At 28.6% G+C, this 27,062-nt stretch overlaps 3 protein-coding genes across 3 annotated transcripts; all 3 read left to right on the forward strand.

The window, feature by feature from the left end:
• Nucleotides 1–718: 718 nt before the first annotated feature.
• On the forward strand, nucleotides 719–4,466 carry LOC101253303 (B3 domain-containing protein REM9-like). Its single transcript, XM_069288022.1, has 6 exons — nucleotides 719–829; nucleotides 972–1,278; nucleotides 2,010–2,158; nucleotides 2,399–2,669; nucleotides 3,917–3,994; nucleotides 4,089–4,466. Exons 1-6 carry the CDS (start codon nucleotides 764–766, stop codon nucleotides 4,127–4,129), a joined length of 912 nt encoding a protein of 303 aa, XP_069144123.1. The 5' UTR covers nucleotides 719–763; the 3' UTR covers nucleotides 4,130–4,466.
• An 878-nt stretch (nucleotides 4,467–5,344) lies between these two features.
• LOC101259426 (acetylajmalan esterase-like) lies at nucleotides 5,345–8,794 on the forward strand. The gene is made up of 5 exons (XM_069287741.1): nucleotides 5,345–5,724; nucleotides 7,492–7,698; nucleotides 7,858–8,006; nucleotides 8,107–8,380; nucleotides 8,491–8,794. Exons 1-5 carry the CDS (start codon nucleotides 5,439–5,441, stop codon nucleotides 8,706–8,708), a joined length of 1,134 nt encoding a protein of 377 aa, XP_069143842.1. The 5' UTR covers nucleotides 5,345–5,438; the 3' UTR covers nucleotides 8,709–8,794.
• Nucleotides 8,795–15,673: 6,879 nt separating this feature from the next.
• LOC101267544 (glutamate receptor 2.6) lies at nucleotides 15,674–25,799 on the forward strand. Its single transcript, XM_004244446.5, has 6 exons — nucleotides 15,674–16,083; nucleotides 20,867–21,646; nucleotides 22,802–23,352; nucleotides 23,446–23,758; nucleotides 24,424–24,830; nucleotides 25,013–25,799. The coding sequence occupies exons 1-6, from the start codon at nucleotides 15,786–15,788 to the stop codon at nucleotides 25,577–25,579; spliced, it is 2,916 nt and encodes a 971-aa protein (XP_004244494.2). The 5' UTR covers nucleotides 15,674–15,785; the 3' UTR covers nucleotides 25,580–25,799.
• The last annotated feature ends 1,263 nt before the right edge of the window (nucleotides 25,800–27,062 follow it).

A 27,062-nucleotide genomic window follows, 5' to 3' on the forward strand; every position in this document is an offset into this window, starting at 1 on the left:
AAAGAACTAATATTTAAAAAAACATTTAAATGTACTTCCAAACACAAGGGTCCATTTTGTTGTTTTCTCGTAGAGACAAATATGCTATCTTTCCACACTGTTTTTGGATATATCTACGTAATTAATTATAATTTAACGAATTATAGTAATTAATAATTGTAGTAGTAGTAGCAGCTTATATAAGTATTATAAATAAACATATTCTTTCTAAGTTAAATTAATTTGCATTTAAGAACTTGACTTGAAAAATAGAGTATTAAATAAGGAGTAAAATAATAAATTTAATTAGTTTCTGTAAAATCTAAAATGATGACATATAAATAGAAAAATTTAATGCATAAACATGATTTCAGCGAACAACTATGCCGTTCAACTTTGAGCGTTCCCAAATAGACACTTAAATTTATATAAAATCGAATAAGTAGACACACGTATTTTACGTGACATAATACACATAAGACCCCGTAGAACACAAAATTGTCATGTCTGATAAATATGTCGATTTATTTAATTTTATATAAATTTAAATATCTACTCGTACATATTCAAAACTAAAAGTGACAGTTACCAACTGAAGTCAAATTTTTAAACAGAGGTAGGTAGTATCACTATTTTGCTTTAATTATTGCGATTCAAACTATTTGCTTTGTCCCAATGTGTGTGCGTCATTTTTCTCTTATTGATGGAGACTCTATAGCTCCTTATTAAAATAAAAAAGAGAAAAAAATTGCCATGCATTGTTAATCTCTCAAGCTTAGTTACCATGAAAATTCCTCCAAAAAAACCTCATTTTTTCAAACCTATTCAACCAGGTTTCAAGAATGGTCTTGTAAGTCATCCCTTTATTTTTTCCATCTTTTCCTTTATTTAATTACTTTATGTTACGTGCAGTAGCGGATTCATGATTTTCACTAAGATATTGTAGTATGTATTTAACTAATTAGGGCAAGCTTATGTTGTGTATATTGTAGAAAATTCCTATAGGTTTCTTGAAGTATTTGAAGGGAAATGACAATGTTGAACATGCAATATTGAAAAGGGGTGGCTATAAGTGGTCTATGAAAGTGAATGGACATCGATTCGAAGCGGGTTGGGTTGAATTTGTAGAACAACATGGTTTGAAATTGGGAAATATATTGATGTTTAGACATGAAGGAAACATGGAATTTGAATTTTCTATATTTGATTCAAGTCATTGTGATAGAGAATATGTAGAGTATATGGAGGAAGTAGGAGATCATACAAGGGAAGAGATTTCCAAGAAATTTAAATTCAAAGGTAATAACATCTTTGTTGTCGTATGGCGTTTACTGTGTTTAGGTGATCGCACCTTGTTGTGTTGTTGATGTTATGATTTTCTTGAATATATGCTCTGCATTGCTTCAAATTTCTCTATCGTCGTTTTTTTTCATTGCTACTTTGATTTGCTCAACTTGAGTCGAGAGTCTTTCAGCAACAGTATCTCTATCTTCAAGAGGCAGATGTACGGGTTGCATATACCATGTCCTCATTAAACCTCACATTGTGTGATTTCACTGGGTTTATTGTTGCTGGTGTAAAGGTTGGATTGTTAGAGTTCATTGATTTATATATACTTGATGATTTTTGCAAGTTAATTCCCTTTAGATCATAGCATATGTCTCAACTTGCTTATATTAAAAATTACTCTCTCTGTTTTGATTTGTTTGTCTAATTTTGTCTTTGCACAAAATTTAAGAAAGTAACAAGACTCCTGAATCTTATGGGATAGATAGAATGTACCAAAATGATCTGTAATCTTATGGTCTTAAACACGTATGTGGAAACTTAGAACTAAAGAGTAGCCAACGAAGGAAAAAATGTATTATTTATGGAAATTATTTTCACGCTACTTGTAATGGAAACTACATAAACCAAACGATGATTATTTTGCAAGTAAAAACTAATTCCAAATTAGCCAAAGAGTATGTTTGGTTGTTACTTAAATGTTGCTAATTTTCTCAAGTACAATTGTCATATTTAATTTCCAGAGGATGCAACAGAAAGACCACGGCAAAAGATCAAGTCGTCAAGAAAGACTTCTTCCCATATAATAAAAGTTGCTAATCATCACAAGTCTTTTGGTCATTCTCATGTTGAATGCACTATTAGAGAATATAACATTTCGCGAGGTTATTTGGTAAGTTTCGAAATTCACTATTACTTGCAAACTCTTCAAGTGAATGTGTTACACAATTAGGCCACGTATTAATAAATTATACGTAAATCTCTATGATTAGCATTAATTAGTTACTTACAAGGTAACGATGATAACTAATTTGTAATCACATTATAAAAACATTTACATTGTCAATGTATGTAAACTAAGTTCCTATTGTTATTTATTTTTTCTTTGTGAAATGGTTATACACCATGTTAGCACCTTCCTCGACAATTTGCATATGCAAATGGCCTCGCGAATAAGAAGTGTGATTTGATTATAAGAGATGAAAGACAAAGGTCGTGGAATGTAAAGCTAAGTTCTTCTAAAACTCGAAGCTATATCAGCGGATGTGGACGGACCAAATTCTTTGCTGATAATTGCTTAAACAAGGGAGATTGCATAATGTTTGAAGTCGTTACTAATGGAGAAACACCAATATGGAAATTTCAAGTTACTTATCGAGAAGTTCCATTGCAGATGTTTCAAGGCAAGTTTTCTCATGTAACCAATCTCTTATTTCTTTGATGATCTTTTTCATCGTCATATATGTGTATTATTCTGCATTGTTTATGTAAAGTGTTTTTCATGTGATTAAATAGAAGTGTTATTTCTTTTCGATTATGGGGTACCCTTTAGCTACTTCTTCGTGTTAGTAGAATACTGCTAAAGTGCAGTTTGCTGTATGTATTCACTCAAGAATGCAGTTTGAAAACAGTAAAGGCCGGTTATGCTGAAAATTAATATCAAAGTCACTGATCAGCGGGGCTGATAGTTAAAATTGTATAATCGTGTGAACTGTATTTTGATATCATATTCTCTTTTTCTTAATAGAGCGACATCCTCACTGAGGATTCACGTATCAGACCACAGTTTGAGTTTGTATTTAGGCACAGTAGTAGTACTAGTGTTGTTGTTCTGTTTTTCTAAACAGAATGACATCCTCAGTGAAGATTCGTATGTCGAACCACAATTTGAGTTTGGATGAAGGCATAGTAGTAGGACGAAGGGGGTTCACTGGCGGAAAATTACATTGTTTATACAAGTTCAAATTATATTTATAGTAGATGTTGAACCCTTTTGACTTCTTTGTGTGTTTACTTTTCATATTTTGAACCTCTTAATGAAAATTTTGACTACGCCACTGTATAGTAGTATTAGTTGTTAGTCTGTTTTTGTTCTCAATAGAGCGACATCCTCAGTGAGGATTCATATATCAGATCGTAATTTGAGTTTGCATTAAGTTATCGTGGTTGTTATTCTGTTTTTTTCCTTCCAAAATGATTTGGAATTTGAAAAAGAGTTCATGAAAGGTCCATATTTAGAAAACGTCCCCTGCTAATTATCGAAACTTATATATGTTATATATCTTCCTTTTATCCTAATTTCACACTTCCTTATCAAGTTTTCTTTCTTTTGCTATGTTTTACTTAATAAGCAGACATTATGAAAAAAACATCAAACACGAGTCTTCTCAATGCACAAGTAGTTACTTCGACTTCTGGTGATGATCACCATCCTTGTTTTATTTCAACCGTTAAACCTTATTGCTTCACAAGAGCACTTTTGGTAAGTTATGGAACTAAATTTTGTTATGGTTGAAGTTAATTATATACAATAATGTAGGCAACTTAGCGCGATGGTGTACAAAATTGTACACTGTTGAGTTATAGGACTTGAACTGTTTTTGTTCTAGTCCTTTTTTTCTAATACGCGGATGGACAAAATTCTTAGCAGAACATGGACTCCGGGTAGGAGATGCTTACAAGTTTGAACTCATCGAGAATGGGGAAATGCCTATAGCACAATTCCATTGTAAGTGTTCTTTTAGTTCGAAATGTAGTGATGTACTTTTGTCAAGATCAAGTTCTATGCTCTGACGGGTGTAATATAATCTGATGTTTTGCAGGCAAATATTCTGAAAAGGTTGCAAAGAGAGAAGAACAGTAATGAAGCAAGTTGACTACTTAAAATGCAAATTGGTTGATCCAATGTTTGGTATATAACTTCAAAACCTACGTACGATGTTTCTGCAGAACCTTCATGTTAGGTAAGTAAATGAGTGAGACTTGGAAGTAATGACTTACTAACCAACTTTTGTCTAGGCCTCGATGACTCAGTATGGCTTGGTCGTGGTTGTGTAAACTACGTGGCTTAGTTGAGCGTTGTCTCGTTTCCTAGCAGGACAGGCTTGGTAGTACGTTGGTGCATTGTACCTGTTTCCCTGTTTATACCAGTAGTAATAGTAGTAGCATTTGTCTTATGACTTTTGTTACTTATTGTTATTCACTGTGCTTCAGTTATCACATTGGTAGAATATGTTGAGAGCGCCTCTTTTGAATGCTATTATGTTTCCCTATTATTTTATTTCATCTTTACTTCTGTACTTTTTAGCTTCTCTGATGTTTGTCACTCGAGCCAGGGGGCTTTTGAAAATCTCTCTACTTTCTCGAGGTAGGGATAACGTCTGTGTACACTCTATCTTCGCCAGACCCTGTTTTTGACTAGTCTCCATCGTTAAGTTACTTTGACTATTTGATGAACAACGTTATTTTTATATTTGTGTTGGTGAGAGGCATCAAGTATCAAATCAAATAGTCGAGGTACCTCAAGGTTGGAAAAAACTTAGACTAACTAATAGACGAAAGTATAGGAGTTCTAATTTTTGAATCTTTTCTGAAAAAATAATTCAGTAGTAAAAATTCATTTGAATATATATATATATATTGTATCTCATGTGTATAAAATGTATCCCGTTCCTTAATTTATTGATCTAATGGTTTAAGTTTTTTTTAATCGATTAACTGATAATTCGATAATAAATTAGCTAAGTACTATATTTTTACCATTTGGTATATAAAGTCCTTAGAGACTTCGAGTTTAGCTTTATATTTGTTATTCCATAATGTGTCAGTATTTATGTTTGAGCAAGTCAACTCATTTGTATGATTCATTTTAGTTGTCTTTTAGGTGATTATCGAAAAAAATTTCTTACATCTAATATTAACGATTAATCAATAACTGATAAAATCAAATTGATACACAACCTAGTTAAAAGGGATGAACATTTATCGTACATTTTCCACCGAAGAGGATTCAGATAATTTTTTTTTTTTTTACTTTAGCTGTTGAAAAAAAAATGATTAAATAAAGCAAAATTGATTAATAAATTAAAAAATTTGGGTCACAATTGGTTAACTAAAACCAACAAAATAACACAAATTCTCTCTCTAAAAACCCATCACTACTGCTCGTTGCCATGGCGTTCTGTAACAGAGTGGTGTTAATTCTCCTAGTTATTTTCACAGTGTTTCGACTGAAAATCGATGCTCAAAAATTACAAATCGATGGAAAACGAAGATTGATGAAGTGCAAATTTGATAAAATTTATCAATTGGGTGATTCAGTTTCCGATACCGGAAACTGTATCAGAGAAAGTTATTGTGGATCTCATTCTTCCTGTGCAAAATCACCTTATGGAATCAACTTTTTTCATAAACCAACTGGGCGTTGTTCTAATGGCTTGCTCATAATTGATTTCTTAGGTATGCTAAACTCAATCCCCAATTACTTCATTGCTAAATTTGCTCGTAGCTAATAATAATCTATTATAAATTGCTCGTAGCTTATAATATTTTTAAAAATTGCTCGTAGTTAATACTATATATATATACTTTAAGTTATATGATAAATGAGCGAGTTGAGATTAATTTGAATGGTTAAAACTGACCGAGCTAATAAGATAATTAAATTTCAAGGGCAAATTATAATAAGCGCATATTTCTTAAGAAAAAATTATAATTTATTTCTCGAAAGTGTATGAATATAGAATTTTTTAAAAATTTAAAAAAACATATATAATGATTAAAAGCATAATTAATGTAGTGCAGATATATAATATATAGTTTAAATATATTAAATATTGACTTAAATACATTAATATATAACTCGTAAATATATTAATATACGGCTCAAATAATTTAAGAAATTAAGAGATTTATGATAAAATTAATATTAATAATGATAAATTTTGTAATTTTACTTAGAATATCAATTGTTTTATCTATTCTTTTGCAGTTTTTTTTTGAAGCATCCTATAATTTTATTAAAATAAAATAAAGATATATTTTTACTTTAAAAGGGATGTGCAACTTTGGAGATAAGAAAGAGAAAAAGGGGCATCTAACAAAATACTAGATAAACATGAACCGACCAGCTACTATATATAATATTGATAAAAAGTGAATTCGAATTTATTTCTATCATGGGCTGCTAATTAGATAAATCATTTTAAAATCAAATGTCTTTATTTTTATTTCATAATCAGTGTCTAAGCCAGTTTATGTACATTTTTTTATGAGATATTATTTTTCATTAGCAATAGATATAGTAACTTTATCTATTAAGATTAGAATAACTGAAAAGAATCACCTAATACTTTTTATCTTATAAATATTTTGATAAGATAAGATCTATCCGGGATCAAACTTTGATTGCCTGATGTCGCATCAGTATCAGATCCTTTAAAAACGACATTTTGAAAGAGTTCGAAAAACATTGACCTGAGATACTAAATGAGTGATTCAATTATCAATCCATACTTAAGGCAGGTTGGGCGAGTTATGATTTCACGAACAAATTTTATCCTCTCTAATCAAATATTTGGCCATAAAATTTTTCAAATAATATTTGGAAAAAAATTGGCAAATAATGTTTGTCCATACAATTTGTCATTATTTGGCAAATATTTTTGGCTAAAATCCCAAATTCCCAAATACAATTTTTTTCTAATATTTGGGTCAAACCTCATTATTTGGGATCTTTTGAAAATTAAATTTTTACCCCAATTTTATAAGACACCCTCTATAGTAGTTGTTTTCGTTGTATTACATATTTTTTTACGTGAAACACCAAAATAGTGATGAAATATTTACTGAATATTAAATAATGATTTGATTGTTGATGAAAATGATGAAAAATTGGCTCAAGGTAACAAAGTCACGTGTTTTGTATATTTCACGATGTATGGACTGATGTTTGTTGCACTCACTCCAAATTACCTCATTGCTCTAGTGTCATGGACACTATTTGTCACTGTTGTAATGAACATCCAGTTGACTTGTAATACAAACCTATAGTTTAGTTTGATAGTTTTTAAAACTTATGGGTATAAATCATATTTTTCTAAAAAGGTGAAATATATTTTTCAAATCCTATGACCAAACAGATGGTGAAAGTTCACCAAATAATATTTGCCAAGAATATTTGAAAATCTATGACGAAACGCTAGCTAATCGTGTTTTTTCCTACAGCCCTGGAATCTGGTCTTCCTCTCCTAAATCCTTATAAGGATAAAAGTGCAAATTTTAGACATGGTGCAAATTTTGCAGTAGTAGGGGCTACTGCTTTATCAGCCCAAGTCATGGCAGAGAAGAAGATTGTTCTGTCCTTCACAAATAGTTCATTAGACATTCAACTTGATTGGATGTCTTCTCATTTCGAGACTACTTGCTCCCCCGGTAATACTTTTAATTCAGTAGTGATAACATCTACGTACATTTTGATTTTGTTATGAATATGTTTTTGTTGTACTTCTGATTGATGTGATTCAGTATCTATACATATAAACTAATCAACAACGAGTTGAATTGATAAATTTTCTAGCTTTTGCTTGCTAGATTGCCCGGTACAGTTAAAGAAATCGCTTTTTCTAGTTGGACATATAGGAGGAAATGATATCATTTATGGCTTATCGCAAGGTAAAACCATGGAAGAGTTGCGAAGATTGGTTCCACATATTGTTCATACCATCATTCATGGTGTTAAAGTGAGTTTTAGTCTCTCTGTTTTTCATGATTGTTATTTTGTTCCTTTCACTTGCCTGAAGTTTGTTTGATAACGATATCAATCCTCGCTTACTTTTTTAGAGAGTTATTGGTTTTGGTGCAACTCGAATTGTAGTTCCAGGGACTTTCCCAAAAGGTTGTGGTCCAGCTATCCTAACGCAATTCATGAACAACGACTCATCTTCTTACGATGAGTACCATTGCTTGAAAGAGTTGAATAATTTGACGATCTTCTATAATGATCATTTGCAACGAGCCGTTGAGGAGATGAAGAAAGAGTATACAAACATTACACTCGTTTATGGTGACTATTACAACGCGTATATGTGGTTTCTACAAAATGCTGTCACTCTTGGTATGTCCACAAAGCATCGTTTTTTCTTTCCTATTTTTTGAGGTTAGAGAAAATGGAAAAACGCGAAGAGAGCTATATGCATTTACAAACTTTTTCTTATGTATTTTCAGGATTTGATAAAAATTCTCTACAGAAAGCATGTTGTGGAGTAGGAGGAGAATATAATTACGATAAAAATAGAAAATGTGGAGCTCAGGGAGTCCCAGTGTGTGATAACCCTAGTTCTCACTTCAATTGGGATGGACTTCATTTGACACAAGCAGCATATAGTTGGTTAACAAGATGGTTAATTGATGACATGTTGCCCAAATTGAACTGTCATGTTTAAATATTTTGACAAAATGGATGAATCCGAAGGCGGATATTACTTAAATAACGTGATCAAAATAAGATATCTCATGAAATTTTATTTGATTTTAGGGTTCTATACCCTCGATTCACGTTGTGATTACATATTTATACAATGTCAATATAAAAAAAATGTCATTAATAAGCTTATTATGAGAAGTAAAAGAACATCTAGAAGTTTAACTTTATTATAACTAGGTTAACAAGTAGATTAAGTAGTTCTATTTGTAACAAATATAGTCAAAGTTTCATTTACATAAAAAAAGAGTCCAAATTAGCAATATATATGTACATGTAACGAAAAATAGTTTCAACAAAATGACCATGTGTATATGTAACATATTGATATGTATATACATATTATATCAATTTGTATAAATAGTGTATATTGATCATGATAGATGATGTATAACTATATATTAGAGATGTATGTACTCTACATATATCGTTATTACAATAAAATATACAGTGCAGATTTCAATCCCTGCCAAATTAAATCTCCTCTAAACAATCCTAAAATGTTGATATGGACACCTCTAAATACTTTAAGTCTATTGATATATTATTTATTTGAAATGATTCACGAATTGCACTTGAAAATTGTTCGAATGCCCACTTTTGGTAAAAATAAAATAAAATAGTTGAGTCATTGTAGATAAGAAATTTTGACTGAACGAACATTTTGTATATTTTTTTAAAAATTAATTTGGAGTTTAGAACGATAGCACGGGCATATATATATATTGTATCTTCTTATTCCTTTCTACCACTTATCCCTAGTCATTTTATTTTTATGATGTTTCTGTTATAATTATATTAGTTTAAATGTTATCCCACTTTAATTTTATTAATGCCACTTGATAAGCCACTATTTCATTGAATTGGCTTAAATTTAATGTACTTATTGAAATTTATTCAATTTTAATAAGTTGGTATTTGATAATGACTTTTCAACAATATTTTTTTGGCTTTTATGAGTTGTGATGACTTGAATAATTAAATGCATTCTTTCAATAGATTGTATTTGTTTATTTTATTTCTGAAAAGTTGTCAACCAAGTAGTGTTGACTAACTCATGATGTGGAAAATCTATGATATAATATAATTAGCTAAGATTTAATTAACAAGCATATATTATTTTAAAATATTATATAAAAGTATAATATTTTCCTTTTTAGTTGGGGACTTCAATTTCTAGATATTCAAAAGTATTCATTATGGTGACTAATATATAATAAGTTAGATATAAAAGTATGTGTCAGCACATACTCAATATATGATATAATCTCTATTTTAATTAATGTGATACATAGATTCTTGACAGTCAATTAGTTTTTTCTTTGATCATAATTTTTTTTATAATTTTAAAATTATTTTAAATTGTTAATTATTGTGATTGTAATTTTAATGTAATATGTAATCATATAAATTACTAGAAATGTCTTTGCTCCTTATGTCCCAACTTATATAACACTGAGATTTTGAAAGTCAATCAAACTTTGTTTGATGATAAAGTATTTTAAATTGTTAATTAATGCAATTTATAATATTTCTTTCATAAGTTTTATATATATAGATCTTTAAAGATTTCTTTTGGCTCATTCATTTTGTGTATTTGACTAGTAAATGTAATTTTTTTAGTTGGTTGACCAGATATGCCCATAAATTATAGTATATGAAGATATTTCATTATAACATTAAATTTGTACTTTTTTTTAAATTTTACGTTTTAATACTTAAAATTGTAACATTTCATTGAGATTAACTACGAGAAACCGATAAAATTAAAACTAAAATGAGTTGAGTCGATATATACTGAATTCATAGCTAATAAAAATTAAGGATGTGACGGGATGAATGGAATACTTTTATCCATAACCAGAGATCTCGGATTTGAGTCTAAATAAGGTAGAGAACTACCTACAAGAATTATTTTCATTCTTGAGATTCGAACCCGAGATTTCTGGTTAAACATAAAGGCATCATTATCCATCTCGCCTACAACCCTTGGTGTTGACTTAGATAACATTATAAATTTATAAAAGGATGTATTGACATATATATATATATATATATATATATATATATATATATATTTACATCGTAATTCTTTAATGGTTATAAAAAACTTATGGTGAAGATTAGAATTAATTATAATATGAGATATTTATATACGAACTTGAAAATATGGAAGAATATTTTATACATTCTTATATCTCTATATAAGAAAATTATAAATTTTTATATATTAAAATTACTTGAATATGATCATAGTAAATTTTATATTATATACAATTTTAAAAATTTAGTAAAGGTTCAGTACGAATGAGCAAAATAAATTAAGCTTTTATTTTTCTTTAGTTAATACATAATATTTAATCCGTTATGTTATTCATGGGTTTCCATAGTACTTTTGTTTTCCTTTATTTTTATTTTAATGATGATTTGTTATAATTCTTAAACTCATTTTTTTTATGAATTGGTTATTATTGTTTGTCTATTAAAGATATGTTTGAGATTGACTACAAGAAGCAGATAAAATTAAAATTAAAATTAATTTAATCGATAATTTTTTATGGTTTTTATTTATATCCAGATACTGCTTAAAAGTAAAAGTCTAAAGGAAAAAGGATGTGTTGGGATGAATGAGATACTTTTATCTACAATCAGAAATTTTGAATTCGAACACCGAGAAAGTTAAGAACACCGAGAAAGTTAAATCAATCCCTATAAAAATTATTTTTATTTCTGGGAATCGAATCCAAAATCTCTAAATAAAGATAGAAGGATCATAACCATCTCATCACAATCCTCGGTGATGACCTAGACATCATTACATATTTATAATGGATGTGTTGACATTTTTTCTTTTTTTTAAATTGGGGGTAGGGGTAAAGGGAAATATGAAAGGGGATTATAAGAATCAAACTCTCATTAACAAAATAATAATTCAGTTTATCAACTAATTAAGAATTTCATGTGTTGATATATCTTGAATTAAGATTAAAGAATCTTATCGTGGAATTTCATTGCAGTAATGAAGTCAAAATTTTCAATAAAGAAATTTAAAATTTGATAAGAAGTAAATATACGAAGAATCTTGAAAGTAAGCAACAACCTGAAGATTAAGCCTGAGGCTAACTTCCATGATTCTGTACATATACTTTATCGTATTATTACTAACACGAATTTTGTATATTTGACTAGCAAATATAATTATTTTTAATATGTTGACCAAATGTCCATAAATAATAGTATATGAAGATATTACTATCATTGAAAGATTACATTTGTATCTTTTCTTTTTATTTACGTTTTATCACTTAATATAGTGAATATTTTATTGAGATTGACTACAATAAGCAAATTACGTCGAGTATCTTCGTATCAAAGGAACAAAAAAAGATGTGAGATACTTGTATCTACAGTACAAAAATTCGAATTTGATCCCCTAGGAAGGTAAAACAATACCCATAAGAATTATTTTCATCACTTTAATTCGAAACAGAAATTTTTGATAAAAAATAGAGGCATCTTATTCGTCTCGTCACAATTTTTGGTGATGTCTTAGATATTGTTATAATAATTGATGAACTGATATTTTTTTTAATTTTTTATATTGGGAGGAGGAACAAGGAAAATATGAAAGAGGATTACAAGAATCAAATTCTCATAAAAAAAATTCATATAATCAACTAACCGAGAACTTCCAAATATACATACATAATTTACATATCAACATAAAGTTATTTTTCTTAAAATTAAATAGTGACTAATTTTTAGAAGAAAAAAAAAGAGGAGTGACTAGTCAAATGTCCAAAGGATTAGTGCATCAAATTAGGTTTCTTATAAACCACATTACATTTTTTTTAATTTTTTTTTTTTTGTATAATTTGATATTCAAAATATGTACATCAACAACAAAGGTCCCATTAATGACATATTAGACAAAGACTCACTATACTTGATAATATTAAGAGTTACTTAAGGAAACTTCAGTGATATGACGACCCATTAAAAAAAATAATAAAAAATCTTTAGTTTGCAATTGGTAAAACAATATATAAAATAAAAGTCTACAAAATTGTATTTCAACCTTTGTTATTTCACATTTTTCAACAATGTTAACATCAAAAATCTTTTAGTGGTAACTAGTACTAAATAATTTCAGATCTGAGCTCTGAAAACTGAATATTAAATCGCTTTTAATAGAGAATATTTTATCACGTATATCTGAATTGATTAGATTCTAAAGTCAATATCGAATAATAAACAAAATATTAAAGATGAAGCTTAATCTACTATGATGGTTTATGAATAAAATTTAATTTTCTACTAATAGTTAATGATAACATATATCAAAGTAATTAATACATTGTTATTATTGCAAAGTCCTACTCTTATGAGGTTGTCCCATGACCATCACTAGGAAATTGTGATTTGTGAGCATACATTCAATAAATACAACTCAAAAATAAAATTTCTTACTTTTTTTAATAATCGGTAAAGAAAAATTAACAAAGGCAAATTTAGAATATAAGTGTTATGAGTTCGATTTTAAAAAATTTTAACATTGAATTCATTATTCTTTTGAAAAGAATGATGTTTTCCTTTTTGACAATACTAACTTCAGCTTTCCACACGATATATTTAAGATTACAAAATTAAAAAATATATTAATATATCTAACATAACTTTAATTTTAATCATAAAATTAATAAGCTTTCTTTAATTTCTTAAATCTCGTGTCAAATCAAATTAAGTCATTTTTCAACAGAGAAAATATATTTTTAAAGCTATAAATTTATATCTAATATTTATTGAAATTTAACTAACCTTCCATAACAATTTTTTTATGAACACTTTGCTTAACACATATCATTCTTATTACTTTTTTTAATATGTAACTAAATCATCTTTCTTATTAAGGATAAAATGAAAAGTTTAATAATTTTGATATGACGAAAAATATTTTCTTGAAATTTTTTTATATTTATTTATGCTTTATAAGTGTTACGTGTGAAAGTATCATTCCAAAAGCATTTATATATAATTTTCGATAAAAATTATGGGCGATGAAGTGTTGAGATAGGTAGGAGACAATTAACATGAAAATCATTTATTGATTTTGTTTTTCCTTCTCTCTCAAGGAATTTATTTTCATAAGAAAGCAATCAACATGAAAAATCACATATTTAATAGAAGTAGAGTGATGTATTTAAATATTAAAAGAGAAGGAAAAATAAATTTCTATATTTTATTTAAATAATAGAAATTTTTATAAGTTATGTTATTTTAAATTGTACAATTACGATATTTTCATATGATATAATTATATATTGTATTACAAGAATCGAAATATATATATATATATATAAAAAAATATTTGTTTGGGTTTGGCTTCTTATATGAAAGTCATTTATTAACTTTCATTAGTTGTTTCCTTAAAAATTGGACTTGTTTTTTGGCTTTGACCAATTAAAAATTGACTGTTGAAATTAGAAAAAAGAGGGAGAGAAAAGTAAGAGGAATATTTATGCATATTGAAAAGTCACACAGAACTAGTTGTAACATAAAATTATTATATATTCAAATAAATTATTTATGCATGTTGAATAATTTTTTAAATATAAATACGTAATTTAAGATTTAGTTATTTTTATAATGTTTTATCATTTATAATTTATATTGTAGCTTCACCTTTGATCAGGAATAAGAAAAAATGTAGTCGAGGACGAAATTTAAAGGAGTCGAACAATAACATATCTATTGCTATTTTACAACTAGAGTTTAGAGTAGGTGATGTATGCGCACACAAATTTTTTTTTAAGATGGAGAATTTTTTTAATATATATTCAAATTCAATATTTTTGAATATGAAATGTGTGTATACACGTTATTAAAATTTCACATCTATAAAAAGACTATCTAGTTGTAAATGTTACTATAACTATATATATAATTGATTTCCTTTTTTGTAATACTGAAATTATTATAACTAATAGATTTGATGAAGTCATAACTTTAATGTTAATATAGTAGGTTTAATGTTAGAGATTCTAAAAATTCATAAAACAGTTTGAAGTCATAAAATTTAAATCTGAAATTCACTTTCATTATTAATTACTTGATATTTGAAAGACACTTAAACATGAAAATAGTTGAAAAGTCTTCTTAATATCGATGCTGGTTAATATTAACCCTAGATTCCTAACCTTTGTAGGTGAACATATTTATTATTCAAAGAACAATTAAAGAAATGATTGTCGACAGGGGCGGAGCTATCCTTCATGAACCTTCTTCGGCCAAAAATTATATTATTTATACATGGTTAAAATAAGTTTATATGTATGTATAGTAGATACTGAACTCCCTTTAATTATCTATTTCTAAAGATTTTGAACCCCTTATTGAAAATCCTGGATCCACCTCTAATTGTCAACCAAAATAATATCATATATATATATATATGGAAAATACATAAACAGATCCCTAAATTTGTTGAAATTTTTCCCTAGATACCTCAACTAGACTACTTGCCTATTGAATCATTGAACCACCCATAATTTGTTTCTTTCAAACATCATTGGCTGACGTGGAACTAGATTTAGTGAAGGGTATTGATAGAGTATACATATGTTGTTTCAGAACTCATCAGTCCAATTGGTAGTGAAAATGTTTGAGAATAATTGTATTTTACTTCAAGTCATTTGAACACATGAGAAAACAAATGAGACTAACATACATTTTGTCTTCATTTTTTCAATCAAAGTCATTACAATACTAACACAATTGAAGACATTTACAATTAAAAAAAAAACTTATTCAAGTCATATACAACTAATATATATATATATATATATATATATATATATATATATATATTTGTTTTAGTCAAGTCTCCCCCTCTCTCTCTATAAAATTCAAGTCATGTTCAACTTATCAAAGATTCAATAGTATATTTGTTTTTGGTCAAGTCTCCCTCTCTCTATATAAATAACTTAAGTCATGTCCAACTAAACAAAGATTCAAAGTTTTTTTTTTTTTTTTTGTCAAGATGAGAAACAAAACAAGAAAATCCAATATTTTCTCATCAATTTCCTTCTCTTTTTTCTTGTTATGTTTAATCATATTTTTCTCTATGGAAATGACCATGGCTCAAAACAAATCATCAATAGTTTCCATAAATGTTGGAGTTGTGTTGGACATGGATGAATGGTTTGGAAAAATGGGTTTGAGTTGTATATCTATGGCTTTATCAGACTTTTATACCTTTGATGGCTCTAATTACAACACTAGGTTGGTTCTTCATACTCGTGACTCGAAAAAAGATGTTGTTGGTGCTGCTGCAGCAGGTATGTACAAACTTTCATAATGCACAAACAAAAACTTTAACTATCCAACTTTTAAATAAATAAACACATGAGTCCTACATGACACAATACACGTAGGACAAAAAATGACATATAGGACATCTCTGTCTATTTGTTCAACTTTGTACAAGTTTAAATGTCTATTTGTGCACATCAAAATTGAAAGGCATAAATATGATTTGAATCCAAATTAAAGGGCATATATATGTATTATGACTTTTCATATCATCGTTTATGTAAAAAGTTATCTATTATTATCGATCAATTTAACCTCATAATAATAAAATCCCCCTTAGTGAACTAAGAATAAACTCAAATATCAATTATGACTTTATCATCCATGACCCCTTTTGGAATTACTATAAATATAAAAAAAGAATATATGAGTTACATTAATATTTAAAAATATTGTCTATAAATGTCTAAAAGTAGAATCACATAGATTTGGTTGTATATATATGTTTGCGTATTTGTGTAAAGCATTATAATATGGCGAAATTAGAAACTTTAGTAGGAATATTTTAAAATTTCTATATTTTTTAAAAATTATTTTCGACTTGTATACACGATATTATTATTATCTCTATGCACAAAGTTATTTTTTTGACAAATAATATTCGACCACTCTTGGATCAATTTTAGCTATGCAATCCGTTCAAAATTGATAAAAACTAAAATTTGACGTATCTTAAATATTTAAACTCATTTTCTTTGTGATGTTGTAAAAAATGCATGCATAATTACAAATTAAATAGTCTATTTCATTTATAGTAAGAAAGTTATGTTTTATTTCAATATATATAAATATTTCAAAACATACCAATCGAACAACAAATTGCAAAACTTTTTGTGAAATTGCACAAGAGTTAGTTAAGTTTTTTTTTTTTTTAATGATATAGATTAAACAGAAAAGCCATTTGTGAGCAGGATATAAATAAGAAGAAAATGCATTTTCCATTTAAGAAGTTAAATTTGAAAGTTATTAAGCTAATATTAATATATATACATTAATAACTCTCAAATTCAACTTCTTAAATGGAAAATGCATTTTCTTCTTATTTATACATAAATATATTTCCTTTTTGGTAACTTGATACTTAAAAGTACTTTTTGAAAATATTCTAAATACGGAAAAAACAAATGAAAGCATTTTTAAAAATAACATGTCCAAACACAACTTGTTGTTTGTGTTGAACTTTTTTTTTTATATAAAAAAAAAAACCTTTTCTTTTTTTATATAAGAAAAAAAACCTTTTCTTTTAAGAATAAAATGACTTTAAACAAGTTATAGCCAAATATATATGCTCTCACTCAATAATAATCTCCTCCAATTTTTATTTTATTTTTTTTAAAAAAAAAAAGACGTGTGAAATTTTTTAACAATGCTAAAAGCTTTTGATGATATATTCGGAGCCTAAAGGGTATAAAATATTAACAAAAAATTCAAAACGGTATATAAAATTTTATACTAACTAAAACCGCAAAATCGCTGGAACAACAACGATTTACTCCACCGGAAAAAACAAAATCGCTGCTACTGCATCGATTTTGCAAAATGTGATTTTTTAAAAAAGAAAATCGCTGCGATTTTGCTTTTTCCGGTGGAGTAAATCGCTGTTGTTCCAGCAATTTTACTGTTTTGATTAATATAAAATTTTACATATCGTTTTAAAATTTTTATTAATATTTTATACCCTTTAGGCTCCGTAGTCCTATAGTCCCATCATAATATTAGTTATATAAGTCACATCATGATTTTATAATTAGACATTCTATTAATCTTATTCAAGTGGTGTATTGGTACGTATGATTGAATTAAATAGTTAACGTCTTGTTATGTTGACTTTCTGACTTTTTCAACCAAAACTTAAAGAATTTAGTGGTGGTTTGATATTAGAATAAAACTGAATATATAATATAAAAGATAATATTTAATGACATATTTTAAAAATAGTATGAAATAAGGTGTAGAATTGATATATATTGTAAATTGAAACACTATTAAATAAGAGACCAAATAATACTAAATTTGATTCATGCATATTTCTTTCTTCTTGTTATTCCTCCTCCCAAACAATCCTATACGATAAATATTATTTTCTTTGTTTCAATTTATACGAAGTCTTTTTTTTATTCAGTTAAAAAAAAATTAAATATTTCTATATTTAATAACAATTTAATTTTAGATATGTATTTTATTCTTAATTAATTTTCTTTGTTTCAATTTATATGAAGTTCTTTTTTTATTCAGTTCAAAAAAATGAATATTTCTATATTTAATAACAATTTAACTTTATATATTTATTTTATTCTTAATAAAATTATTTATAATTGTCCTGTGATTTATTTTCGACCACAAATTATTATTTTTTTTCTTTCTTAAACTAAAAATCAAATAAAATTATATCAGATAAATTAATATAGATGAGTATGGAGAATATAAAATATCAATGATAGAGTAGTACCACAAATATTTGTTGTTAGTCCATTTGACCTGTTCAAACTTATATAGTAACTTAAACAATAAGTTAGTAACAGTAGTGATTAATATAATTTATTACGTTGACATAATCTTTTATTAATATATAATTGAAAATTTTACATAATTAATTATGTGTGCATGCTTGGTAAACATATGGCACTGACTCATCCGACTTGTATTCTAATCTTGATTTCTTCTTCAAAGATGTAAAAAATATAAGATTAGGTAAGTTCAAAAAATTAAAACATATATTAACACGTCTTGATAATTGAAGTGTTAGGCTTATTGAACCTATAAACTTATTAAAACCTAAAAAGAAAAAAAAAATACTTTGAGATATTGTTTACTACTTCCTATTGTTATTTGTTAACTTTTTCCTATATATAATTTAAAAATAATAGTACAATATTTGTGACATTTTTTTGGTAAGTATAACTGCTTGGTATATAAGTTAAAGAATTTATACATTATTTTATATTAGAAGATATAGAAAATATAATAACTAATATGTGAATAATTAAATTTACATAGTATAAAACAATACATTCATTTTGTAATAACAAATTCGTGTATTATATATTAGTTATATGAGAAAATCTATGTACATTAATTATTTTATGCAGGTAATTAATGTACGCTAATAATTATTCCATCATGAAATAATTTAGGCTTAAGTCATCAATAGCCATTTAAAGATTTTCAAATATTTCATTTAGACATCTTATATACTTGTTTCAATTGAACACCTTTTTTAGTTAAAAAAAAATAATCTATTGAACATATTTCGACAATCAACTTAAAGTAAAGATGGTGTGTCATACATTCGCGGCTGACGTGACATAGTAGCTAATAAAAAAAAGACATATGACATTGGACCCACAAAAAAATAGTTAAAATAAATTAAAAATAAAATAAATAAAAACCATGTTTTCAGTATAAAAAAAAATTAAAAAAGAGCAACCTTTCCTTTTCTTCTTCTTCTTCCCAGAACCACCCCCAGCCAACCCCCCAACCCCAACGTAAGTTCCACATATTTTCACCAAAAGAAACAAAATGGAATCATGTTTCGAATAGCCATTTTCACTTTGACGTTTTTTCTTTTGATTTGAAATTATGTGTGTTTTTTGCGATCAACCCACCTACCCCTCTCCTTGAATTTAATTCAATATCGAAAATGATATTTCTTCCAATCACACTACTTTCTTAATCATTAATTAAGATTTGTTAAAATTGAAAAATAATAATAAATTTTTGCCCAAAAAAATCTATTTCATATCTTTTTTCATCATAATTAATAAGACTTTATCAAGATATTTGAAACTTAAATCAACATAAGAAAGAAGGAGGAAAAGCAGAAGAAGAACGATAGAGGGTGAGAAAAAGAGAGAGGTGGTGGTGTGTAGTGCAGTGTGCGTATGTAAAAAGATTATGTAAATTATTTTTTGATTAAATTAGATGTAAAAGTTAACGAAAAAATATATATTATTTTTAATAACTTAACGTGCTCAAAGAAAGTGGACCATACATTTTTTGCCATGTCAGCATTTTGTATTTAACGGGAATGATTTTTGAACAAATAAGGTATTCAATTGGCATACGGATAAGTTGAGGTGTCTAAATGAATTTTGCGGACAACTTTGTGTGATTGCATATAACTTAAGCTAATAATTTATATGGAAAAATTCTTTTGGTCAGAAAACTTAATCAATGGTAAAATAACATATTCCACACTATATTATTTTACCTTTTTAAACATTTTTATCTTTTTAACTTTAATACATTTTTATTTAAAATAAATTGAAAAAAGATCAATTTATTTTGAAATAAAAAGAATATTATAGACTTTTTAAATTTCACGCCAAATTCTAGTCAAAATTTTCTGATCATTTAGCATTACCCAATTCATATATACCTTCCCTCATAATTCATACATATATTAGTTATGTGAGTTTTAAAATTGCAAATCAAATATCATATTATTTCTATACATTAATTATGCAATATTTACTATATATCTACATAATTCACTTCCAAATTAATTCCAACGTCTCTTTAATACATGCATAACTTTAACTAACCAACTACCATTTACCCTTACTCCACTTTGAATATGAAAGATCAATAGTGTTCTGATTTACTATCTAATAGACTTAAAAACTCCGAATCAATTTTCATTCATATCAGGAATAATTTATCCCGAAATTAATATAATTACTTATCTCTCGTACCGAACCGAGTTTAAATGTTTATCTCACGTGTCTATGGTAATTTTTACTCATGCAGCACTAGACTTGTTGAAGAATGTTGAAGTAGAAGCCATAATAGGTCCATTTTCATCGATGCAAGCGGATTTCATCATCAACTTGGGCCAAAAATCACAAGTACCGATCATCTCTTTCTCTGCGACGAGTCCATCAATTTCATCAGCCCGGAATCAGTATTTTGTTCGTACAACTCATAACGATTCATCTCAAGTGAAACCTATCAGTTCAATAATCCAATCATTCGGATGGCGACAAATTGTACCAATTTACATCGAAAATCAATTCGGAGAAGGAATAATTTCATTTCTAGCAGATGCATTGGAAGAAATCAACACTCGTATACCTTATCGGAGTGTAATTTCTGAATTCGCCACTTCAGATCAGATCAGATCTGAGCTATTGAAGTTGATGAATATGCAGACTAGGGTTTTTATTGTGCATATGCCGATTTCACTTGGATCGAAGCTTTTTGCAACGGCGAAAGAAATTGGTATGATGAGTGAAGGTTTTGTTTGGATTGTTACAGATGCAATGGCGAATCAACTGAATTCGATGAATGTTTCGGTTATTGAATCTATGGAAGGTGTTATTGGGGTGAAACCTTATGCACCGAAGAGTAAAAAAGTTGAAGATTTTACTCAGAGATGGAAGATGAAGTTTCGAAAGGAAAATCCGACGATGGTTGATGTGGAATTGGATATCTATGGATTATGGGCTTATGATTCTGCAACTGCATTAGCCATGGCGGTAGAGAAATCGAGAATCAATGGCGCCTTTTTTCGAAAACCAAATGTTTCAGGTACGAGTGACAAATTGACGGATTGGGTTAAATTTGAACGTTCAAAAGGTTCATATGATCCGATTTGGTTATATTGGATTGAATCAAAATATATCAAATAACCGGTTATAATTAAACATGATTCGTAGTGTGTTTGACTAAGCTTTTGCTAGACAAAAGTTATTTTCTTAAAGAAAAAAATATAATATATATAAACATGATTCTTAACTTGGCTCTAAGGGGGTAATTATGACATTTAATTTTAGATGTGTTCAAGTAAACGTTTAAATTTGTATAAAATTAAACAAATAGACACATATGACAATTTTGTTTCCTACGTGACATCCTATTTGTACTATGTCATATAGAAAACATGTGTCTACTTATTTAATTTTATATAAGTTTAATTGCTTATTTGTGCACACTTAAAGTTGAAAGACACTGAAGCGAAGTAAATGATCATGTTTATGAATATACCTAAGAAGAAAGTGTTTATTTTAAAACGTAAAGGGTTTGATTAAGTTTTTAAAGAAAGCAAGTGTTTGTGGAAAATAGCCAAAATTATTTTTTTAGAAGCGAAAATAAATAACTTTTTCCTACTTTTTAACTAACATTTGAAAAAATATACATAGAAACATGGCCGAACACTAATTATTTTGCTTTAAAAATATGATATCTATTGCTCGTGAGAGATAATAAATATCTTGTTAGTCGATGTATGCTAAATTTGTTCCAGACACCATGATCATGAAAAAACTTGGCCGAAAACTAATTATTGTCCATTTAAAATTAGTCGATCAAACACAAACTAGTTTTGTACACATAAGCTAACTTTAAAAGTTTGGCCAAACAAACTATCAATGTCACCTCCTTCTTTATTTTGCTTTTTTTATGAAATATGTTGGAAGTATATTTCACTTTACTACCTAAATCTTCAAAATTGATTCATGTATATTTGAGTTTGTTTTGTAATGCAACCAGTTTAAACTTGGACAAATTCAACTGGTGAGCTATGTTGCTCAGACTCTTCAAAAATGTCATAAAATACGTGTCAACTTTTTCAAAAGTAGTGTATTTTTGAAGAATCCAACATGCATGCAGCAACATTTTTGGAGACCCCGAGCAACTCAGTAGTGAAATAAGTTTATTTTTTGACACCTCTAAAAAAAATTTCAGGAAATGCAACAGATCTTGAAGCTTTTGGAGTTTCCAGAGATGGTCCAAAGCTTCTTAAAGCTATACTAAACACTACTTTCAAAGGCCTTAGCGGAGACTTTCAACTTGTGGATGGACAATTGCAATCTCCACCTTATCAGATCATCAATTTAATTGGTAATGGTGTTAAAGAAATTGGATTCTGGACAAGAGAACATGGCATTGTTAGAAAACTGAATTCAAGACGAGGATATTCTGTTTCTAAGGATAATTTTCGATCAATTATATGGCCTGGTGACACTACTTCTGTTCCAAAAGGTTGGGTAATACCAACAAATGGCAAAAAACTGAAAATTGGAGTTCCGGTGAAGGATGGTTTCACCGAGTTTGTTAAAGTTACAAGAGATGTTACTACTAACACAACGATAGTTACTGGATACTGCATCGATGTTTTCGATGCAGTGATGGAAGCATTACCATATTATGTTCCTTATGAATATGTTCCATTTGCTGCTCCTAATGGAAAGAGTGCCGGTGATTATAATGAACTGGTTTATCAAGTATTTCTTGGGGTACATTCTCTCTGACTCCTCTACTATCGACTTTTAAGTTATATATACTGACAGTATGATTCTTACATGCTACAAAGATTAACCGATGAACAGAACTTTGATGTTGTTGTAGGGGACACTACCATTGTCGCGAATAGGTCACAATTTGTAGACTTTACATTACCATACACGGAGTCTGGAGTTACGATGATGGTGCCAATCAAAGATGATAATAGAGATAATACATGGGTATTTTTGAAGCCATTGACTTGGGAGCTCTGGTTAACAAGTTTCTGTTCTTTTGTTTTCATTGGCTTTGTCATTTGGCTACTCGAACATAGAGTAAATGAAGACTTTAGAGGACCTTTTTGGCATCAAGTTGGCATGATCTTTTGGTTCTCCTTCTCAACTATGGTCTTTGCACAGAGTAATTTCCCTTTCCTTCTCTTAAATTAGTATCAAATGTTATCAAAGGCAAGTTAAATCCGAGGGTCAAAATTTGTTTGAGTGCTCTGCCTCACTTAATGTGCACTTCAGTATCGTCATCAAGGTTTTAATGCATACTTTTCTTTGCATAATCAATCACTTTTGAAGATACGACACTAAGCAATTGATATTTCACGTTATCATAGAAAAGTTGACATTCATGTTTATAAGTTGTAACCATTAAAAAGAAAATGCACAAGTATCCCCATCAACCTATGCCCGAAATCCCAGAAGGTCGTATTAGCCCCTGAACTTATTTTATAAGTAATCTTTTACCCCTTTTCGACCTACGTAGCACTAGCTTGAAAAAAAAAAGTCAACCAGCATTGGACCCACAATATAGTGCCACGTAGGCCCAAAAAAGGGTTGAATGGTTGAATATTATTAATAAAATAAGTTCAGAAGTAATAGGACCTTAGTATAGTATAAGTGTGACTCTTAGATTTCGGACATAAGTTGAGAAGGTACTTATGCATTATCCCCCGTTTAAGAGGGAGCATACACATACACACTCTTCAATTTGAATCACCTTTTGTTACTTCTACATAACATATGCTTAAGAGTTCTAACCTGAAATGTCTTCTTTTTGATTCTTGATATCGACAGAGGAGAGGATCGTCAGCAATTTGGCGAGGTTCGTGTTGATCATCTGGTTCCTAGTGTTGCTCATATTGACATCAAGCTATACAGCAAGTCTTACATCAATGCTAACAGTTGAAAAACTCCAGCCAACTGTTAAAGATGTAAAAGAACTTCTAAATAGCAAGGACTACGTAGGCTACCAGCCAGGTTCTTTTGTAGTAGGACTATTACGAAAAATGAACTTCGATGAGGACAGACTTAAGGCATATAACACTCCAGAGGAATGCGTTGAATTACTGGCTAAAGGAAGTTCAAATGGTGGTATTGCAGCTGTTTTCGATGAGATTCCTTATGTGAAGCTTTTCCTTGCAAATTATTGCTTGAAATTCACCACGATTGGACCTACGTATAAGACTGATGGCTTTGGATTTGTAAGTAGCTCTCCCTTTTTCTCAGTACAAGAATCACAAGCAGAGGCAAATATATACTACTCCACGTATATTGTTGAAAATGTTTGAGTTATTTGAACGTGTTAGCTCTATACTCTATCACCTGACCTTTTTCGATCATTGAAGTTCATTTAACTAACAGTAGTACCATAAATTATATTCAGGCCTTCCCGATAGGATCACCTCTAGTACCAGATGTATCGAGGGCAGTCTTGAATGTGACTGAAGGTGAAAAGATGGTACAAATTGAGAGAGCATGGTTTGGTGAATCTACTTGTTCCGATTTGAGTTCATCACTCTCCTCCAACAGTCTTGGCCTAGATAGCTTCTGGGGACTCTTTGTAGTGGCTGTAGTTGCTGCAGTACTGGCTCTCGTAATCTTTCTAACGAAATTCATACATGAGCATTGGCACATCATAGGACGATCTGATCTTTCATTGCGCGAAAGAAGCAGAATCTTGGCCAGGAAGTTTGACACAAAAGACTATAGTTGTCATACTTTCAAGAAAAGTGAACTAAGAGATGTACTAGCACATTCAACACATGATTTAGACTGTTCGCGGAGTCCTCAGGGTAACTTGTCATTGTTACCTTCTCCGCGAACTACTGGACCACCGAGTCCAAGCAATTCTAGTCATACAGAGCAGATGATACATTTTCCAGGGGAGGAAAGGGCTTCACCTTCGCGTGGCGAAAATGAAGCAGTTAATGGTCAAGTAGAAATGGTTTAAGATGTTTTCTTAGTAATAGTAAGCTTCTAACTTCACTCTTTCATAGTATTGAATCATCCTCATCTTAGCTCCACCTCTGTATATATGGTAACTTCACGTCGAGTTAAGGTTGATAGGTAGGATGTTGGTTGCATGTTTAAATCTCTAAAGTTTTCTATTGTATAAAAGGATGTAAGTGTTTGATTTTAAAATATAGTGAATGTGTGTGCGATCGCGTCAATAGTTTAATCGTATATTTATGTTAAGAAATTTACTAAATATGTAAAAAATATTAAAATTCACAACTCAGTCACTTACACGTAATGTCACTATTCTATAATTTAGAACCCCATTTCTTGTTCCGCCTTTTGCCTTTGTAAAAGAACATCAATTAATATGAAAAATTAGTTAATTTATTATTTATGAAAAAATTTGCATGATTAATTTATGTGTTAGATATTATAAAATTCACATGTTGAGTTCACCATGAAAAGTTTTAAAGAGACTTCATCAACTAATTACTACTCCACCATTGTATATTATATCATCAAATTTCTCAGGTATATTGACCTATAAAAGAATATCACATCTTAATAAATTAAAATAAGAAATAATATTTATCAAAATTAAAAGTAAAAATATATATGATGAACTTATAAAAAATCATTTTATTTAATCGGTACAAGGCCTTGTATTTATCTGGTACTCCCTCCGTCCGGTATTATTTGTCATAATTTCTATTTTTAGAGTCAAATTATAAAAACTTTGACTAACATTTTAAGATGTAAATTTTTATTATATAATTTTCCTTTTCTTTAAGATTATTTTTCTAAAAGAATCTAACTAAAGAAATCTGGTCATTTTATTTCTCTTATTCAGTATATATATATACACACACACATCTAATTTAGTCTTATTGTTTAGAAAATACAATCAACTTGGTCACTTTAAATATGATTTCTTACTAAATTTATTTTATTTTATTTTACTACAAAACACTAACTCAAACATATCGATCCAAGTCAAGTAAAAGAACAATCACATTTGCATGAGAACAAAAAAATAAACATTTCATATTAGCTGCTAGCATACACATTTTTAAATTATTTTTACAAGTACTAATCAACGTCACAAGTTTAATTCAACATAAAGAACAGAAACTCTAATAATTTGGGCTTAATTTACACCCTATTTCGAAAGTTTCTCAAACCACAATAATTTTGAACTTTTTTCAAAACTCACGAAGCTTCTTCAACTAATACATAACAAATAATACAAGAGTAATGTAATATCAAATATATATTATAAATCATTAAACCAAATTCATACTAGTTTAGTAATTTAGAGTCGAATAATTGGATATTATATGTATGTCACAATAACTTTTGTGCCAAACACATTATACATAAACAAAGTTGCAATATATCTATTCTAATAAAAGATGAAGTGATGCCCGCAAATATTAAGAGTGAGAAGGAAAAAGGAGAATTTTGCAATTAATTCA

The sequence above is a fragment of the Solanum lycopersicum genome, chromosome 8, assembly GCF_036512215.1.
Source record: "Solanum lycopersicum chromosome 8, SLM_r2.1".
NCBI lineage: Eukaryota > Viridiplantae > Streptophyta > Magnoliopsida > Solanales > Solanaceae > Solanum > Solanum lycopersicum.

What these genes read in the sequence shown, in the direction of transcription:
- LOC101253303 (XM_069288022.1), top strand. Translation starts at nt 764, where the DNA reads ATGAAAATTCCTCCAAAAAAACCTCATTTTTTCAAACCTATTCAACCA. An exon ending in TCCATTGCAGATGTTTCAAG is followed by an intron (nt 2,670 to 3,916) that starts GCAAGTTTTCTC and finishes AATTCTTAGCAG; the next exon opens with AACATGGACTCCGGGTAGGA. An exon ending in GCCTATAGCACAATTCCATT is followed by an intron (nt 3,995 to 4,088) that starts GTAAGTGTTCTT and finishes GATGTTTTGCAG; the next exon opens with GCAAATATTCTGAAAAGGTT.
- LOC101259426 (XM_069287741.1), top strand. Translation starts at nt 5,439, where the DNA reads ATGGCGTTCTGTAACAGAGTGGTGTTAATTCTCCTAGTTATTTTCACA. An exon ending in GCTCATAATTGATTTCTTAG is followed by an intron (nt 5,725 to 7,491) that starts GTATGCTAAACT and finishes TTTTTCCTACAG; the next exon opens with CCCTGGAATCTGGTCTTCCT. An exon ending in CGAGACTACTTGCTCCCCCG is followed by an intron (nt 7,699 to 7,857) that starts GTAATACTTTTA and finishes TTTGCTTGCTAG; the next exon opens with ATTGCCCGGTACAGTTAAAG.
- LOC101267544 (XM_004244446.5), top strand. Translation starts at nt 15,786, where the DNA reads ATGAGAAACAAAACAAGAAAATCCAATATTTTCTCATCAATTTCCTTC. An exon ending in TCGAAAACCAAATGTTTCAG is followed by an intron (nt 21,647 to 22,801) that starts GTACGAGTGACA and finishes AAAAAATTTCAG; the next exon opens with GAAATGCAACAGATCTTGAA. An exon ending in AACTATGGTCTTTGCACAGA is followed by an intron (nt 23,759 to 24,423) that starts GTAATTTCCCTT and finishes TGATATCGACAG; the next exon opens with AGGAGAGGATCGTCAGCAAT.